Below are 20375 nucleotides of genomic sequence, written 5' to 3'. Positions count from 1 at the left end.
CTGTCATCGCTACATGGGATAGTGAGATGGGAATGTCAAATTACTTGGGCACATTTCCATGCTAATCCAAAGGAAAGCCACCTGGCTTCATTACCACTATGCACTGACTCCAACATGTAAGCATGACATTTCCTAGAATGGAAAACATCTCAGCAGACATTTAGCAGTTCCCCAAGTGGGAGGACAGCAACGCTATTTCCCGTCCTGCAGGAATGCTCATCTCTAGTCTTTCAACAAGCGGACGTTTTCCCCACCCTTTCTGGAGTTGGTTCAGCCAAGATGGCACCACAATTAAGATGTCAGAGACGGTCCTACATAGGAGGTTCAGGGTCCTAAAACATAAGGCAGGGGCATTACAAGACGCGTGGAGTCAGATGAGTCTCATTCCCCAAGACCACCCTCAGGCTCAGAGATTGACTAGAAGGACTCACAAAACTCTTAGAAAAGCTCTTAGACTCATGGTATGGTTAATTACAACAGAGGGATACCAATTAAAATCAGCAAAGGGAGAAAGTGCACGGGGCAACGTCCAAGAGAAACAAGGCACAAGCTCCCAGATGTCCCCTCCAAGTAATATCACACAGATGTGCTTAATTTTTCTAGCAACAATCTGTAACAACGTATGCAAAGCGTTATCTCTCAGGGATGCTCACCCGAGCCCCAGTGTTCAGGGTGCTTATTGGGGTGAGTCACAAAAGACATGCAGCACCTGCATGAAAGACCTCAAGCTACTCAGACTCCAGCCCCTACAACAAAAATAGGTGTTCAGCATAAATCACACTGTTGGCATAAACTATCTGCTCACACTGGCACCATGTGGCCCAAGGCCTCAGGCATGCAAAAACGCTCTTATGAGGCACATTATCACAAGGACTCAGAGCTCTTCTCTTAGGAGGCAGTCTTAAAAAACAGGTCTTTCTTGGGAACGTGCAGGATTTGAGCAACCTGGGCCTGCTGAGTTAACCCTTTCCCGCACACGTTCCCAGGGTCAAGACGCAGGAATGCTCTGGCAGCTGACAGCACCTCCTGCACCTCAGTTACCTTCCAAATATAAGGTCCTCTCTGCCTTCCACATAGGGTCACTGTGATTCATAATAATAATCACTGAACTCTTTCAAAACCAGCAGGACACCTACAGCAAGGATGCTTTTATTGTTATTATTATTACTATTCCTATCATCATAATCACTAGTGTCATATTACACTCACATCATAATCACTACTGTTCATGGGACAGGGCATGGGAATGAGCCCTTAATGCTTCTGTGTGATCTCAGAACAGGTCAGAAGTGCCTTTTTCCAGATGCTGTAGACAAGGACAACCTCAGAGTAGTGTGTCTTCACTCCTCCCTGGCATTTAACCCTGTCCTTGCTTTTCTCTGTCTCCCTTCCCTTGGCAGTGGCTCAGAAATCCAGGCCCCCAGCACGAGAAGCGGACTCTGTTTGGAGACATGGTGTGCTTCTTGTTCATCACTCCTCTGGCCACCATCTCGGGCTGGCTCTGCCTACGGGGCGCCGTGGACCACCTGCACTTTAGCAGTCGGCTCGAAGCCGTCGGACTAATTGCACTCACTGTCGCACTCTTCACTATTTACCTCTTTTGGACACTAGTAAGTATGGCCCAGGGCCTGGGAGTTAGGTCGGTGGGAGCTGGCAGCCCCCCAGCTGGCACAGCCTCCCCTCTTGCCTGTAGCTCATCTCACCCACCCGGGAGCAGACAGACCTTCAAATGCTGGCGAGAGCGTGGGATTCGGTTTACTACTGCACGTGAACGTGTGTGTGTGTGTGTGTGTGTATGTGCACTGCTGGGAAGAGCAGATGAAGTAAAGAAAAAGCCCCAGCTTCTGAGAGTTCCTCAAAGACATGCACCCCAGACATCCCTCTCCTCTCGTAGCCAAGGACTCCATCTGTTAGGAGGCCTGGCGTTTTCTCTCTCGTCCATGCTCCTCTCTCTTGCCGGGATTGTGATGTATGGTGAATGATGCACTTGGCCACCGTTGCTGTCGCTGCCTGCACAGATCGTGAATCCTCCTGCTGGTTATTTTCTTTTTATGTCCTGACGCGGCCTAAAGTCCTTGTTGGACATGGAGCTGCACTTCGCCTGATGATTATTCCGGGTTGGGATATTGACTCTGCTGCCCATAAAAACACTAATTCATCCAGCTGAGAAGCTGTCACTAAAGAAAAACCATTTCCCAATAAGTGTTCCTGCTGTATATGAGGGGAAAATCTTTAACCCTCTCTGGTTCTTTAGTGTTTTAACCCCGTGATTGCTCGGGTACCAGTTGGCAGAGCCCACAAAGCGCAGCATCTGCCGTCTCTTGACGCTTCCCTCTGAGACCTGCAGGGAAGGATGTCACGATCCTCTAGAAGGTTTTCAGAAACCGGGCCCCCTGCTTCCTGGCATGACTCTCCTGTGCCTGCTCATCTCTAATCCGAGAACATTCCATTGTTATTCAACATGTATTTCCTGTCTAGACTGTCCCATTCCCACACCGGCAGCACAGTGTCGGCATGTAGAAGCTTCTGGTGCTCACACTTGCTCCCTTGCTCTGTCTCCCGAGTCCTGTGCCACCAGCTGCCATTCCTGCCACACTGACCCACCTGCCACACTGACGCAACCCCCTGCTCATCGCGTTTCCCTCTTGTCCAGCTCTTTGCCTCCTCTCGGGGAAATTTCAGACAATAAGTGGGGGACACATTTCAGTCTCAGTGAGGGGGCATGACGTGAGCCTTGGTAAACAGGTAGTGTTTACGATGCTTGGAGCTTTATCAGAGTCCTCTGGTTAAGGTAGGCATTCTGTTCCCAGCCTAATGAAGCCCCCAGGCAAAACTATTATTGTCTCCTTTAAATGTCTATGCTTCCAAAGTGTGTCCTGATTCATTGTGAATCAAGCAACCATGCTCACTCAGAAGCCACAAGGACACGGTGATGGGAAGAGGCTTAAAAATAAGAAATTAAAGGGCTTCCCTGGTGGCGCAGTGGTTGAGAGTCCGCCTGCCAATGCAGGGGACACGGGTTCCTGCCCCGGTCCAGGAAGGTCCCACATGCCGCGGAGCGGCTGGGCCCGTGAGCCATGGCCGCTGAGCCTGCGCGTCCGGAGCCTGTGCACCGCAACGGGAGAGGCCACGACAGTGAGAGGCCCGCGTACTACAAAAAAATTAAAAAAATAAGAAATTAGGGAATACCCTGGTGGTCCAGTCGTTAGGACTCAGAGCTTTCACTGCTGAGGGCCCACATTCAATCCCTAGTCGGGGAACTAAGATCCCACAAGCTGTGTGGCGTGGCCAACAAAAAGAAAAAAGAAAAGAAAGAAATTGTCTGTTTACTACTGTCTAACTACTGAACCACCTTGGGAAGTCATTTCACTTCTCTGAGCCTCAGTGTCCTCATCTGTAAAGTGGGGATGAGATTAATACCCATCCTGCCAACTTCCCCTGGTCTTACGAGATTGAAGTGAAAGCGCCCATGGGAAAGCGCTTTGGAAAATAATTAAGTGTAAGTTTTTACCATGTTTAGAGGTTTGCTAGTCTCTGATTTTTCTTATACAAGTGCCTAAGGTGAAGGACGGATGAAGATACAGACTTAAATGATGGGCATTCAAACCAACTTAAGGCCTTTTTGAAAATCTGCTTTGTAAAGCACACACTTACCTAACAAGAAAGAAAAAAAAGAGGGGAGTGGGCAAAAGAGGGAAAGAAAAAAAGAGATTACCTAGGATGTGATCCTATTTCATCTCTCATCCCAGGTGAAAGGAAAATTTGGGAGGGAAAGGTCCCCGGAGTGGCTCTTTCAGGAGTCTGATAACATACGTCATTCCAGAAATGCTTCCAAAAGGCAGTGCTGCGTGGTAACAAGCACATCCCTTCAGAATCCAAAGGCTCTGTGTTTAAACCCAAGGTTTAGCATCCTGGTAGCTGTGTAACTTCAAACAGGTCCCTAACCTTTTTGAGCATCCTTCTCCTGATGCAAAAACTTGGGGAAACGACTGCTAACCCCTGGGCCAATGTGCTATTGTGAGGATGAGGTGGGATGACCTCGGGAACATCCATCAGAGCACCTGGCAGAGGACGGGTTTTCTTCCTCTGACTGCTGTGTTCCACCACATCCTGCACTGCCCCCCGGCTCCCCGTAAAATGCCGAGCAGCTGGAGGGAAAGAAGGCGCTTCTCCCCTTGGGTGTGAAGAACGCACGGCCATAGCTCAGCAGCAGGTTATCGAATCTAGACTAACTCCTTCCCAGATAAATGCTGCTGCTGAGCGGCCCGAGCAAGAGCCGTAATTCAGAAGCTGACAGCACTTGGAAACTGCCCTCCAGCAGAATCGCGCTGTAAACAAGCTGTCAGGCTTAAGGAGAATACGCTGTGAAAACGTCTTAGATAAACAAACACAGTGTCAGTCCCAGCCCGGCTCCTCGGAGGAGCCCTCCTGGAAGGGCCTCGCCGGGCGCTGTCAGGAGGAACCCGCGCCCGTGCTGCTCGCCTGCGGTGCCTGTGGAGCTCCTTGCCTCCACCAGGGCCCAGGCTTGACGCAGACTCGGGGAGTTCTGCCTTCTGAAACCTACTGTGCGGGAACACAGGTGTCTGGGACCCGGGAAGCCAAGACCTCTACCACCTCCCCCCTGAGAGCTGGGGTGGGGGGGAAGATACCCCAGAAACATCACTGTGCATGTCACCAACGATTTGAAGCCCATGGACACGAGAAGAGTAGGTGAGAACTGAGTCCACATGAAGCATTTAGAAAGTGTCCACATAGGATGTGCGTTAGCCCAGTGTAGCGATGCCCACATGCAGTGACCCCCAGGAGGTACCACCATCCTCCACATCGCTGATGCAACCAGAGCCCAGCCCAGAAACCAGTTAAATCACAGGATGAAATGAATGATGCCCCGGCTCCACTGGCTGACTCCCAGTCCCACGGGTTAATCATTTAAAATCTCTTTACGAAGGGGGAAGGTCCCGCAGAACACTGTCCCGGCAAGGCTCACTGTGGAGCGGGTCTAGACACACCCCGAGGGTGTCCAGCACGACCTGGTGTGGCTGATTCACACCCGCGCCGCCCTCTTCTCTTCCACAGTGCCATCACAGGTCAGTGAGCTGCGCCCAGTTCTGGGAAGGCAGCTGCCAAAGCCCTGGCCCCACCAATATGCTTCTGTCGCACCATAAACTCCCGAGAGGGCAGAATCAAAATTCGTAATGAGATTTCCCAAAGCCTGCTGGGACTTTACAGCAAAGCTTCAGTGCAGCCCATCACCTCCCTCAGGGAGAGGTGATGCTAATATGCTCCAGCCCTCTGTGTGCCGTGCACATGACCGCAACTCTCTGTGCAGACCTTGCCCGTGACAGGAGGTTAATAAATAGTCTTTGGATGAAGAAATGAAGGCACTTCAAGAAAGCCATCCCATAAAGAGTAGTGTTTTTAGAATAGTGGCCCTGTGCTCTTTCTTCACCCTCTTTCTTTAAAACCTCAGAAGTTTAAGAAATATCTAAATGAAGTTCCCAGTGTTACTATTGCCACAGCTTCTTCTTCCTTCATGTTGTTTATTTTTTCCTCACTGCCTCTTTATTGCTCTACATCAAACCTGCTTTATTCCACTTCTGTTCCACCAAGGGGAGGGAGTGTCTTGGCGCTCCTAGAGACCAAAGCCAGGACTACCCAGGGTGACTGCAAACCCACCGTCCCTCTGCCCTGCACCTACCTTCCTGTATTTTCCCCGATGCAGCGTCATCTTCATGATGCTTTCTTCTTATTGGTTGAATTTGCCTGCAGACATGGTGGTGAACAGCAGTCAAGGTAGATTAATGCATAATAAGATCTCGTTCGTTTGTCCGAACAAGCGGGCTGATTTTTGTACTTCCCGGCCAAGGAACCACGAGACCTGCGAAGTCATGGACTCCCCACGTTCCCCTGTGCTTCACAGGCTTGAACTTATGTGCGAATCACCAGGGGATCTTGTTAAAATGCACGCTCTGATTCCGTAAGTCTGGGCGGAGCCCACAGGTGTCACATTCTAACAAGCTCCCAGGTGGTACGGCCTCCACAGGCACACTGAGAGCAGGGCTTTCAAGGAAATAGCCCAGCCTCTCTTTTTCTTTTTGCCCCCAGTTTCCTGTATCCAAGAAGGAGTGTCACAAAGTTATCTTCTTTTCCAGATTTAACCCATCAGAAATAACAGGCCAGGAACACTAACGTGTGGCAGTGGCACTGTGCTAAGTGCTCTTTGTGCATTATCTCTGATATCATTATTCACAGTTTACAAATGAGGACACCGGGACTTGGAGGCAGCAAACAACCCTCCCAAAGTCGCGGAGACATCAGTAGAGGATGGGGCTTCGGCCTGGTGCGCCCGCCCGCCCGGAGCCCTCGGGCTGCTCCCTCCTGCACACAGCTGCAGCTGCTTCTGCTGCTTACTGAAGACGCCAAGCATGCGCTGCTCTTTAACGTCCCGGACGAAGGGACCCTTGATTTCAAATCCCGCTTTCCTGTCATATTTCCGGATTCCAGACTTCTTGTACTGCCTCAGCTCTTCATTAGTACTAGTCTGTTTCCTACACCTTCCCGGCCCTTGGCCCTGAACAGCATGCTTTCCAGCCTGCCTCTTACATTCATGAGTAGCACCAAGCAGCAGCAGGACAGAACAGAACAGATAAAAGAGAATCAAACTTAAAAAAAAAAAAAAAAACAACCTCTGATCCACTTTGGCATGTTCAGAGCCTCTTGGAGAAAAGCACATCTGTGTGAGTTTAAAAGCTTTTATTTTCATACTCAAATCTCTCTGGCATTCAGCCTGTGGCATCTGCTTTCTAGCCTCAGAAATCTGAGTGGCCTTGGATTTCATGATCCTGCCATGAAGACAAACAAGCCCTTGCTGATCAAGGGCCTGCATTCTCCTCTACTTCCAGAAACACCGAGCCCATACCACAGGGTCAGCCCACTCTTTGAGCGACGTAGGCCCTGTACCAGGGTCAACATGACCCACACAACCCAGGTGGTTAAACAGCCCATACCTGGATAATTTGTCACTCTCAGGTCATGGGCCCCTTCCTCCCCAGCACTTACCTAGTTATCTGGATATACTCAAACTAGAACCTACTTCCACCTTTAAAGGCAGTTTGTACATCTTCAGAAGAACAGATTATTTGAATTTCCTGGGCGGTTCATCAGTGCTTTGTGCCAGCCTTCTCCAAAGCAAACCACAGATGTAAGCATCTCATTCCAGTCTATTTACACAAGAAGCAAGCACTTTGGGGGCAAGTTATGTCACAGTTGATGATGTGTTTACTGCTCGTGCTGTCCTGTATCATGTAAGACAGGCCTAAATCTAAAGCAGTGTTGCAATTAGAAGGTACAGGATACTTGGTCACTCATCCATTCACTCAGTGAACTTAACTAAGCAGCTTCCTAAGCGCCAGACACTGTGATAGGTACACAGCATGCAAAGATGAATACAACACAAGACCTGCCCTCAACATGCTTCTAGTGCAGGGTGAGAGAGAAACAAGTGCCGTGGTGTACAGGGCACTGATGCCACGCTGAGGTGGGCACAGGTACTGGCTCAGGAAGAACGCATCAGCGGAGTTGGTGCCCAGGCCAAAGCTTCCCCACTGGACGCCATGGAAGGACTGAGCTGGAGGCAATGGGGATCACCCACAGGGGCCGCCAAGTACAGTTGTTCAGTTTGTCCACAGCACAGTATGAAGGGTGCCCTTCCTATCACACCGTGAATGGGGTCCTTCGAGTTGTGCAGTGTCCAACCTACAGAAGGGTGCGTGAAGCCCCAGCATCCCTCTCATTTAACAGAGAGAAACTTGATGACCAGAAAGGCACATTGCCTAGTCCCACGGCTGGGCAAGGGCTGGCGCCGTAGCTACTCTGCCCACTGCCCCCAGCCAACTTTCTTCCCCACTGATACTTTGGGGCCCAGACCACTATCCTGAAAATAAATTCAAACTCAGGAGGAACCTCATTTGCTATTAATACTCCGATTTTACCCAGTTTGAAGAGGCACGAGGGAGACCTGCCCCTTGTTCACACGTGGGTGCTCTGTGGCTGGGGCCAGTCTCCCAGCGCTCAGCTGCCTGCTACAGCAGTTTCCCCCCAGCTCTTGCCCCGCCGTACTGCTGTTTGGAGCTGTTTTAAATGGCGTGTGTGTTGTTTGGATTGATAATCAGCTTCCGCTTACCTGAAACCTTCCCTTATTTTTCCTCTCCTGACCCCAGGTGTCATTTAGGTACCACTGTCGATTGTACAATGAATGGCGTCGGACCAATCAGAGGGTGATTCTCCTCATTCCAAAGTCTGTCAACGTCCCTTCTAACCAGAAGTCCTTGCTGGGCCTCCACTCTGTCAAGAGGAACTCAAAGGAGACGATTGTTTGATGTTTGTGTGTTTGGTTGGTTGATGTGTTGTTTGGGGTTTGGAAGTTTCTGCACTGGGCCACCCCGAAACCCTTCCTCGAGCCCGTGGGTCGAAGAACATCCAGAGCCATGTTATCATGTCGCCCTGAGCAACGGACTCCGCCTGAAGAAAGCGAATCGCTCTTTGACTTCAAATCACGGATGCTGCAATCATATGATATTTGCTGAGCTGCCAAACATGTGTATTTAGCAGATACTGTATGGAATTTTCTGAACACCTCTTTAACATATGAGGAAGGTTGTCCTGCTAAGGATGCAATTCAACTCTTCCTTTTTTATTACTATTTCAAATATATATATAGATATATATATATATTAAACTTAGATGATAATCAAAGATGAAAAGCCAATGTTAAAACTGATTTCATGGTTGGTTTGGATGGGTTTTGTTTGGGTTCGTTGGTTTGTTTCCCAGTTTCTACTGTAGATTCTTTGGGGTAATTTGATAGCTTGAGTGTCTTTTCCATCTCTTCCATGCCCCTTACTCAAGGGGACAGCATAGCAGCTGCAGGACAAGTCATATTTGAAGGATGTTTTGTACTCAACTTCATTTAATTATTCAGTTTTTAAAGGAAAAACAAGCGTGGCAACTCTCCCCACAGTGAACTGTTTACTTAAATTTCATTAAGGAGAAAAACAATTTATGGTGAGAAGCACGCTCCTTTCAACTTGTTTGGTAATGACAGCTGATAGAAGCTATTTTCTAATAATAAATATCCAGTGTGTGAAAGACCCCCACTGATTGCAATACTATTTTTTTTAATCACAAAACCTGTGAAGTTTCCCAGAGTAGATTTGAAAAAGGAAAAAAAAAGCAAAGGCAAAAAGGTTGGTGTTCCTATTCCCATTTCATTTAGCGCATGTCTTAATCCTTCATTCGCATTGAACTGGAGGATCATTAGACATTTCTAGGAACCCTGGACCTGTTTTGCATATCAATTAGCATTCCCATTGCTCTGCCGAATTTCCGGCTTGACAGGTAGTCGTGGCCAAAAAAGCCTGTCCAAGCAGTCTAAGACCCCTTTGTCTGATTTTCCAAAAAAACAGAGAAAAAGGCCCCACGCAGTGCCTTCCCCCAACCACGAGCCAATTCTGTCACAGGCTGAAATAGGCATTTTCTAAGGGCTCCATGTCCCTCTTTTATCCATCGCGGTGTAAAGGGTCTAGACTGCTCCCTGCCTTTGTGTGTCCACTGAAGCCAGGGAGCAGACATGCTGTCTGAGGAGAGCACTCGCTCAGATTGGCACTCAGGCTCCCGTCCGCCCACCTACCCACAGCCCTGAAGCGAAGACGGAGCCCAGCTTTGGGGAATGCTTAAAATATGGATTTCTAGAACATGACCCACATTGCAACTATCACTCCAGCGTCTGCCTCGTGCTCCAGGAAGTGCAAAGGAACAGGCAGTGAGGAGGGTAACGATTTTTGTCTGCAGATGGATCAAGCTGATGCAGGTGTCGCCTTTGTCTGGCGAGCCCTCCGTTCACAGACCGCTCCCCGCGCTGCCTGGGGAGAGAAACAGCTGTACTGCTCTCCGCTGCAAAACTCAGATGTGCTTTATGGCCTGTGACAATAGGTTTCCCCCCACCACGCTTCACTTCGACACTTCAATTCCAGTAATATATGTCTCAGCCCTTCTGTTTACTCAGCCCTGCTCACCCCTCTGGGCTGTCATTAGCTGCACCACCATCAACCGTTTCTTAATTGACCTTTCTAAAATGCTGGACACCACTGGCTGCACGCAGCTGTCACACATTAAATTTCCAGAGCCAAGAGTCCGGCTTGGTAGCGTGTGAATTGCAGCCCTGTAATATAGTTGACAAACGACGTCCACCCAGCCTTGGTCCCTGAGCTGTCTGGTCAACCAGCCTCTCAACGGAGTGGTGCAAACATTCATGAGGGAACCATGCCCTTGCTCCTCCCTGTTGTTTCCATGAATTAAGGAAGCAGTAGCTTCCCGGGATCATTTCCTGCTGAGGTTGGTTGGCTGCAGAAAATTCCTGCTGTCTTGGTTCATGAGATGAGATGTAATGAAGCAAAATATCAAAAGCAGGCAGGTCCCTCCCCGGCAGCTCGCTGGGGCTTCCGGGCTGGGAAGGTTGGCACGGTAGTACCGTGCCTGAGCCACGCCTCTCTCCCCCCAGTGCACACTCCCACCCCGGGAAATTAAGCAGAGTCCACACGCAAGGAGTGGGTTGCAGGTGGGGTGGTGGGCAGGACACCCTGGCAGCCAAGGGAGGCGTCAGTGCCTCCCTGCCCAGTGAGAGACTCTGATCTCCACAGCACCAGGGCCCATCTGGGATTCTGAAAGCTCTTGCAAGACACTTCATCCCCTCTTGGCCCTTTAACCCTGAGGTCATTCAAGGTGGGAGAGTCTGGGAACTGCAGCATAAGCACAAGACACCAGCCAAGAGGACAGAGGCAGCGGGAGCTTCGGTCCAGGCTCTGTGTCTGTCAACAAGCCACGCAGCACCTGTCCGAAGGTGGGTGCATTTGCTAACCGGGGTGCTGCACGAGTTACCGGTGGTCCTGCTGGTAACTCCTTGTTCTCTCTCGCTCTCTCTGCTTCTTTCTTTTTGAAAGATCCAGAATGAAACAGGCACAGTAGGAGGGGCAGGTAAATGATCCTACTGGTTCACTGCTTCCCTCCACCCACCCCTTTACACAGTCCTCTCCCCGCATCCCTCGCCGTATCCTGTCTGGACCATTTTTCTTGAGAATATTAGACGGAGACAAACGTGTGTCACAGTGAAGCCAGAGAGGAAAGTAACAACAGAATCAAGTGCAGGGCACTCTCACTGGCCCCTGTGTGTACTCACGTGCCCGCCTGTTTCTCTTCTGGGGAAGGACAGGGACACAGAGGGTTCACACGAATTCTCCGGCTCCTCAGAGAACTGAGCAGAAGCTCAGACGGGCTGTGAAACCCAATTAAGGAAAAATAAATGGCATGACTTGGAAGTTGCGTGTATTTGTCTTTCGTGTCCAGGTCTCCCTCTCTGTGCCCCGAGCACCCAGGGTGGCCACTTGCGTGCGGCTGGGCTGTTGCCACAGTCATTTTATTTTCAGTGAAAGTCACTCATCTGAGGACGTGGAGAAGCCAACGGAGAAAATGGAAGTGAACCAGCAGCCTGGCTACCTGCACTGGGGCCCCATCCAGCTGGAGGCTCCCTACCCAGGGGGCCTCTCATTCCCCTCTTGGCACTGGCCTGGGCCCGGCCCGGGTCTGCCTCGCCCCGAAGCTTCACGCAGCTTACAGAGAGGCCTGGTGCGCACAAAACCTCTGTCCTCAACCTGCCCTCCCAGGGGGTGTCCTCAGGCCGAAAGGCCCAGAGGAGGAAGCAACCTGGGGAAGGGAATCGGCGGCACATGCTTCCTCTCCGCTTTCATCCAATGTCTTCCCAGAAGCTCCCTGCAGACCAGTCACAGAGCAGGCAGCCCTCGTGCTGGATCAGAATTACAGGCTGTGATTCTGCAGGCTTAAGTGGGATGGGAAGTGGGTCAGTGGGTGGGGACGGGGTTCGGGATTATTTTAGGTGGAGAGGTTGGGACCAGGATGGACCTGGTTGGACGCCATCCCTCCCAGCCATGCACATGCAGGATCTTGCAGGCTGCCAGCCGGAGGCTTCTTGCCACGGAGGCTACAGCCATGAGAAATCGGCTCTAAACTGCAGACCCTCTCCAAAATGTGTCAGTTCTGCAGAAATACACGGGCTATTAGTTTCCACAGTCCACCTTTTCTGACTTTACAGAAGCCTTGGTGTCTTGGAGTTGTGGCTTTGGGACACACTGCCTTCCCCTTGCCGTTGAGTTGCTCTGGGGTGAGTCTGGATCTTTGCTTCCCAGTGGGACAGAGTGGGAGAGGACCAGCTGTGAGTCAGGCTACCTGAGTTTGAATCGGGCTCTGCAGTGTCCCAGTGGCGGTGACCCACCTATGTAAGCCTCAGTTCCTGCCTCTGTAAAATGGGGACGATACCTACCTCAGACAGTCCCTGTAGGGTTTGTAAGGTGCCCAGTAAGCAGTTCATGCATGAACATCAGCACCCTTCCCCCTCCTTCCTTCCACTCGCTGCTGCTAACGTCTGGGCGATCGCCTGGGTTTTGACAAACGACTTTGATCAATGATTTGAAGGACCATAAATGGTGTTAAATCCTTTTCAAAAGGAAGAGGGATTAATTTTAAATAATCAACACATTTATTGAGCACACTGTGTTTGGGAGTAAAAAGAATTGTAAGAGATCCTTCTGGAGGTTGAAATGACTGACGCGATTGAGATCTTTGAATTACGCATGGATTTCATTTATCCTTGCATTTCCTTATACTGGAGCCTATGGCTAATTGAGAATTCATCACGGATAAAAAATGTGCTTGTTCTGGCTCTAGCGCTGCAGAGGAAAACAAATATAGTCCATCAGTTGTCTGTGTTCCCAGAAATGAGGGACTCGTGAGTCACTGAGCTCATATATCTAGTGCCTTCTTGGAGGCTCTGAATTCCGGGCACAAAGACAGCAGAAGAGATGGGCTCAGGGAGGCCTGCGTCGTTTTGAAAAACTTTTTTTTGGATACACTTTTCACCTCCTGGGTCACAGTTACCCTATCAAGGAAATGAATAGATGGACCTATTGTAGGTTTTATTTTATCTTATTTGTGGGCACCAGGTGCAAAGAATTGAGTTACTCCTATACTTTAGCCCAGGACACGGTTTCTGTCACCGTCAGCCTCTATAAGTCCCTGTTCTATTTTATTCCACAAATGTGTACATAGAGCCAAGCACTTCCCACGAGCCATGCGCTGTTCAGCACTTTGCAAACTACCTCCTTTAATCCTTACAATGACCTCATCCATTGTGGCCTAACAGAACACCCCCAAATTTAATGGTCTCAAACAACCATTCTACGGCACCTCACTGTTCCGTGGGATGGCTAGGGCTCAGCCAGGCAGTCTGTGGGCAGTGCCTTTTCTGGTCGCACTTGTATGTCGCAGACAGTCAGATGGCCCAGGTGCTTCTCCTGTGGTTTCTCTCCACGTGACATCTCAGTTAAAGGGCCCCTCTTTCCACGGCGACTCAGGGCTCCAAGAGGGAAGAAGCTTCTCTCCTGCTTCCTGCCTGGGCTTGGAAGTCCCTGAGGATCACTTCCTCTGGTCCTATTGGTCAAAGCAGTCACAGGTCTCTCTTCTTGATGGGAGGTGCTGCCTGCACATACAGGGAAGGGCAGAATTGTTTGGGGCCATCTTTGGAGATTAGCTACCAGACCCTTATTACAGATGGAGAAGCTTAACCAAAGAGGTTAAATTATTTGCCCAAGGAAACAGAGCTAGTAAGGGGGAGAGCTGGAGTTCAGACCCAGGCTCTGGAGTCCCTGCTCTTAACCACTGTATTCTGATGCCTCTGAGCTTCTAGTTTTTTAATAACTTCCTCTTCATTCCTAATCTCCACTTTAATCTCCTTCCTTCATTAGTTACTCATTCTAATACGTTTGACATATAAACTGACTATGGGCATATCTTTGCAAAACATATTGTTTTGTGAGTATATGCCTTAATTTACATAAAAGTGATTATGCTGTACATCTCGTTCTTCTCCCCCACCCGCCTCCCACCTTAGCACTATGTTTTTAAGATTTGTCTGCATGTGCCTCTAGTTTATTGCTTCCAATGACTGCTTGGAATTCCATCTCCTTTTCCATTCCCTTCATGTTACCTCCAACTCCCTGCTGCATCCAACAGTGCTGTGATGGACATCCTCTTACCTGTCTCCTTAAAGCCCTGTTGGAGGGTTCCTCTGCTCTGCTCGGTGGGAACGCTGGGCTGTAGGATGTTGATGTTTAATTGCAATATTTTCGTATGGTTCTCCAGGACAACTATTCCACTTTAGATGGCCCCCAGTAGTGGCTGAGTTTTCCCATTTCTCCACATCCTTTCCTGTACTAGCTATTCTTTATTTATTCATTTTTAGCCAATCTGACAATATAAACCTAGGTCTTATTGCTTATATCTGTCCACCTGTACACTTCTCTATGTTTCCTGTTGGGCTGACTACCTTTTCCTTTTTAGTCTCCCTCGTCGGTTTGATGTGCCGCAAATTCTCTCATTTGTTCAGCTCTCTCTTAACTTTGCTACGGTATACTTTGTTGAATAGCAATCCTGAACTCTGAACAGTCAAATCTAGTTTTTGTCATGTGTTCTGTACTGTGGGTCGTCTTATTTAAATTTTAGAAGTCCTTTCTCATTCCAAAATCACAAAGATAGTCTCCCACGTTTTCTTCCTTTATGGTTTTATGTATCACCTTTAGGCCTTCAGTCTGTCTAGAGTTCACCTCTGTATCTGATATAAGGATCCAACTTTATCTCCCTAAGGTAGGTGGTTTGCCATCACCATCTACTAAACAGTCTCCCCTTTCTTCATTCACTTGTGGCGTCACCTGGATCGTGTACCCCGTTCCATATAAACATGATCTGGTTTTGCATACTCAGTCTATGACTTTAACCCATCTGTCCGTTCCTGAGTTAACCTCACTGGTTTTCTTAATACGGCTTCATAATGTGCCACTTAATCTAGTGGAATGAGCAACTCCTCCCCAGTCCCCCACCAACCTCTCTCCATTCTTCAAAATTGACTTAGTTATTTGTGGACAGGCTTTTAATCCCCGTGTATAAATTTTAGAATAGTTTTGTTAAGTCATTTTAAAAGGCTTGATGGACTTTTGTTTGGAATTGTAGTAAATTTACATATTAATTTCATGAAAATTACAATCTTTACAGATCTTCACAATTTTTAGCCAATCTCCTATAACACCATTTATTCAGTCATTCTTTGCATCCTGAAATAAGAGTTCTAAACGTTGTCAATAAAATTCTTCTGCATCCTTTGTTAGTTTAATTTCTAGTTTATAGTTGTGTTGCTATGGTAAAATAAGTGATATCTTATTTTCTATTCTATTTTCTCGTTGGTTAGTGCTGGTGTAGAGGAACTCTCGTCATCCGGCACTCGCACCTTTTCTGAGCTCTGTATTAGTTCTCGCAGTTTGTAGCTACCCTTCTAAGCCAGCTCTTTCCTGTCTTAGTGCAGTGGCCAGGCCCTCCAGGACTGGTCTGTTGCAGTCGTGCCAGCAGGCTTATTTGCTGGTTTCCCATCTTAAAGAGTGTTCAGTGTGCCCACCATTGATATTTGCTACACACTTTTCTTATATAATTTTGTTGAGTTATTGTGTTTCCCTTCAATTTCTAGTACTCGGTGAGTTTTTACATCATCATTTTAAATATCATAATTAATTAGTATAGTAATTAAATATAATTAACAATATAATATTGAGAAATTTGTGTGACTTTCTACTTTATAATCTGTGTAGTAAGATATACTGTTGTTGAATTATCCTTTCACTCGTAGATAAAACTTATGCAATATTTTCTGTTCTCTCTCTCTATATGTTAAAAATTAAGAGTTCACACCAACACCACCATTTCCAATCCAATACCAGAGCTCAATCTTGTTTTTTCCATTTTCACATTTATAGCTCCCTTTCCAACCATGAGAAATCTGGCTTTCGTTGTCTTTATTTACTTATATTTAATTAACCTCTCTGCATGTAGCCAGTCTCTCGTCTCCACAGCCATCCCCTCCCCCATGTAGATGGCCCCCTCACCATCTATCTCCATCTCTGACACCCCATGCCAGGCCACCCGTCACATCTCAGCCAAACTCTGGTGCAGCCAGTGGACGTTCTTCACCTTCATTCAGTCTGTACTTATTTCCTTATTCATTGGTGTCTTATTTTCATCCTGTTTTTTATTCTTTTGTCTAGCCAATCTGCATTAATGGTTTATTTCATTAACCTTTTTGAAGAGTAAGTTCAAAACTTTCTTAATTTTCTCTTTTTCTCATCCTCTTTTGTCCTCTATTTCATTGATTTTTAGCCTTACCTTTCTTATTGCCTTACTTCGTGGGGGTTTTGTTTGTTTGTTTTAATTCACTCTTGTGGGAATTCCCTGGTTGTCCAGTGGTTAGGACTCTGAGCTTCCACTGCAGGGGCCTGGGTTTGACCCCTTGTCAGGGAACTCTTAGTTCTGGTGCGGCATGGCCAGAAAAAAAAAAAAAATCACCCTTGTTTCAGTCTTCCTGTTTGTTTTTGGATAAATGACTTAAAGCTATAAATTTTCCTCTAAGTACTACTTTATCTCCCACAATTGTTGAAAATTTTAATGTTTAAATTTTAGTTCTAAGTACTTTAAATTTCCCTTATGTTTCTTTAACTCAAAAGTCATTTAGCAGTTTGCTGTACACCTAAAACTAACACAACATTGTAAATCAACTATACTCCAGTAAAAAAAAAATTTTTAAAGTCATTTAGGAGTGAGTTATTTAGCTTTCAGCAAATGAGCAGGGGGTGGGGAGTGTTATTCTTTTTTTTTTTTTTTTTTTTGCGGTATGCGGGCCTCTCACCATTGTGGCCTCTCCCGTTGCGGAGCACAGGCTCCGGACTCAGGCTCAGCGGCCATGGCTCACGGACCCAGCCACTCCGCGGCATGTGGGATCCTCCTGGACCGGGGCACGAACCCGTGTCCCCTGCATCGGCAGGAGGACCCTCAACCACTGCACCACCAGGGAAGCCCGGGAGTGTTATTCTTTTGTTTTGTATTTCAGTTATTATTACATTATGGTCAAAGAACTATGTCCTTGATGATTTGATTCTTTGAAATGCTGGCATGTTTTTGTGGCTTCATACATGGTTGAGGGACTTCCCTGGTGGCATAGTGGTTAAGAATCCGCCTGCCAATGCAGGGGACACAGGTTCGAGCCCTGGTACGGGAAGATCCCACATGCCGTGGAGCAACTAAGCCCGTGCGCCCCAACTACTGAGCCTGTGCTCTAGAGCCCACGAGCCACAACTACTGAGCCTGCGTGCCACAACTACTGAAGCCCGCACACCTAGAGCCTGTGCTCTGCAACAAGAGAAGCCACCACAGTGAGAAGCCCAGGCACTGCAATGAAGAGTAGCCCCCGCTCACCACAACTAGAGAAAAGCCCGCGTGTAGCAAAAAAGGCCCGACGCAGCCAAAAATAAATAAATAAAATAAATAAATAAATTTATTTTAAAAAAAGATACATGGTTGATTTTTAAAAATATATATGAATAAATAAGCTACAGCTTATCAATTGTGTAGTTCACATCTTCCTATCTTTGCTTTTTTTCATGCTTGATCTGTCAGTTTCTGAGAGGGACATATAAAATTTCTGATTACAATTGTTGATTTATTGATTTTTCCCTCTAGCCCTGTTGGTAGCTCCTTTATGTATTTGAGGCAATTTAAATAGATTTATCTTTATGATTATATCTTCTTGATATATTGCTCCTCTTCCCCAAATATAACATTCTAATATTCTGCTTGTCCATTTTGATGTTTTAAAAAGCTTTTTTGTCTGAATTAATGTTAAACATTTCTGTATCCTTTTATGTCTCCTGTAGACAGCATACTGCTAAAATATTCTTTTCACAATTTACTCTGAAAATCTCTATCTTTGGATTGGTGACTTTAATCCATTTACATTTGTTTTACTATTATGTTGGGTCTTAATTCTATCATCTTATTTCACGTCTAGTTTTTTTTTCTGTGATCGCATACTCGCCTGGGGATCTTGTCTCCCTTGGCTAGTGATGTGTACCTACGACAGGGGAGCTAAACCCCTGGTGGGTCAGCAGAGAGGGTGGGAGATACTCTGTGCTGCCGTTTGGACTGAACCACTCTCCACTTGCCACACCACAGCAAGTGACTCTGCTCCTCAGGGAAAATCCTCATATCTCTATCCCCATCACATTTTCTAAGTTCCGTCTGTCTGGATTGCCATCAGCTTTCCTTTGAAGCATAGGGGGACAGTTGGGGGCCCGGAGGGTTTGGGGAACGGGGAGGGGCGGGGGGGCACGTGTTAACTCCATATGGCTGGCAGATCTCCCTGCACGTATGCTATATGCACCTACCCCGGCATGGATGAATGCAGCCCTAATGTTACCCCACTGACCTGGTGGCACTGGGCTGGCACTGCTATCTTCTGTTTTCTGGTATGTGATGAAGCTGGTGATGATGCCTCCAAAGGTACTATACAGGAGAGAGAAAAGGACATGACCGCCTCCCCGCTCCCCCCCGTTTCCTGTCCCCTGGGTATGTCACCAAGCATCCATCCCTCCTCCTCACACATCTTCTGCAGCCCAAGTGTTCCTTGGGTTTTATTTTCTTTTCTCACTTCCAGGGTTGATCATGGGGGGAAGTGAAGGGAGCCAGGACTCAGGATAAGTTTGCCATAGTATCTGCCATGAGCACTTTTCAAAAAGCCCTTCTTGGAGCCCTGAGTTGCTGCGGGGGACAGGGCATGGAAAGAGCCCCCCAAACCTAGGCTCTGGTGCTTCAGCCCCACCAGCCACTTGACCTCTGCTTCATGTACTGGGGATCTGGGCTAGATTTCACCCAAGGGAAAATAATAGTGCTAGTCTGTTAGGTCCTTTTTTATTCTAAAATTCTGGGTAACCTCATCTAGCTCCCTGACTCTTGGGGACCCTGGGTCTGCCAAGGGCAATGGAGTGCTTGGCAGGAAAGGATCTGCACCTGCGTGGGCCCGTCCTGAGGGCCTGCTCCCCCTCCCTCCCCATCCCCTCCCAATTCACAGCAAGGAGGCATCTGTGACTTTTAACCCAGCTGCAAATAAGTAACACTTAGGAGACAAATGAACTGCATTTTGTTCTCAGATAAGGCTTGAAGGCTGCTGACGTTAGGATTTTTTAAGGTCAGTCTGGAGATTTGTGCGAGAAAACGTCTGGGAGTGACCGCGAGGGCGACTGTGCAGAACATCCATCACAGACCTGCGTGGAGACCCTTCGAGGCCCGGGAAGCAGCAGACAAGCTTGCTATGAGCGTGTCCCCCACGAGGGGCGAGTTGGCATCACTTCCACAGTATAACAACTAGCATTGTTTTCCTGCCCCTTAAACAGAAGCTCAGACTGGCTTCGGGGAAATTTGCAAATAACTTTGCTAATGTAAAAATGTACTCCTACAGAGCTTGAAATGTCATTGGCTTTTCTCCATCATTTACCTTCCTTCTCACCGCCCCCGCCTAGTAAATGCGGGGCCAGCCACATTTGATGCCTCCAACTCAGCAGCTGAGGGTACCGGGCAGCTTAGTGACATCCACAGGACACTGACTCAGAGCTCACCCTCTATGGGTTCTCTCAGCAGCAAGGGGCTACTGACAACCTGGCCCCAGACCACGGAGACAGATTAAGGGGGGGTCTATGGGAAATGATCTAAGACTCTGTCATCTGAGCACCAGTGGATCTATTCTGCAGCCTGTGTGAGGGTACAGGACCCAAGCCTTGCAGGCAACATCTTAGAACGAAATTAGCAATCCTGAGTTAGGAGGTCCGTGTGTGTGAGAACCTCCCTAAAGGCATGCACCCTCTGGGAAGGCGTGGGGCGGTTCTGCTGATCCCACAGAGCAGGGCAGCTCTGTCTGAGCAACCTCTAGAGCGCAGAGGATCCTCGGCCCGAACCTCCCCTCAGAAGCCCGTGCTCACAGGAAGGGTGAGAGGAAAGAATCTAACGGTTATGGGTAAATTTACTTCATCCCAGAAGGACCAGGAATCAGACTCAGGCAGGGTCTACAAAAGCACAGTCTATTTGAGGAGGTTCAGGTGGGATTTATTTTGTTTAATGCACCTGGTGAAAAATGCAGTGGCCGTCAATCAAGCCCTTGTGTACCACCTGGGTCCCCTCTGTATATATAGATCTCTTACAGGCTCATTGCTATTTATGCAAAGTCTTCAAAAACTGGGCACACCTGGTTGTGGTTTCTAAATGCCCTTTTCCTACTAAAAAGAATCAGGTATCCTCGGAGAAATGTCTGAGTCTAGGTCAGGGACAGGGAATGTGTAAAAGATGAATCTGGAGCAAGCACCTTGTCATATCAGAAAGCAAGG

General features: G+C 48.0%; 1 protein-coding gene across 6 annotated transcripts in view; it reads left to right on the top strand.

Moving 5' to 3' along the window:
- Positions 1-9150, top strand: part of MARCHF3 (membrane associated ring-CH-type finger 3) — a 148827-nt gene extending 139677 nt beyond the window's left edge. For 4 of the 6 annotated variants that reach the window (XM_073802469.1, XM_073802468.1, XM_073802470.1 and 1 more), the window contains 2 exons: positions 1401-1610; positions 8220-9150. In XM_073802469.1, coding sequence (XP_073658570.1) covers positions 1401-1610; positions 8220-8378 — 369 coding nt within the window. In that variant the 3' untranslated portion in view covers positions 8379-9150. Of the gene's footprint in view, positions 1-1400; positions 1611-4948; positions 5088-6252; positions 6738-8219 lie in introns of all 6 variants that reach the window. The other 2 variants (XR_004525866.2, XM_019924332.3) reach the window with 2 other exon arrangements.
- The last annotated feature ends 11225 nt before the right edge of the window (positions 9151-20375 follow it).

The sequence above is a fragment of the Tursiops truncatus genome, chromosome 3 (genome assembly GCF_011762595.2).
Source record: "Tursiops truncatus isolate mTurTru1 chromosome 3, mTurTru1.mat.Y, whole genome shotgun sequence".
Classification (NCBI taxonomy): Eukaryota; Metazoa; Chordata; class Mammalia; order Artiodactyla; family Delphinidae; genus Tursiops; species Tursiops truncatus.
The sequence above is the reverse complement of the archived record's forward strand: the minus strand, read 5'-3'. Positions and strand labels throughout refer to the sequence as shown.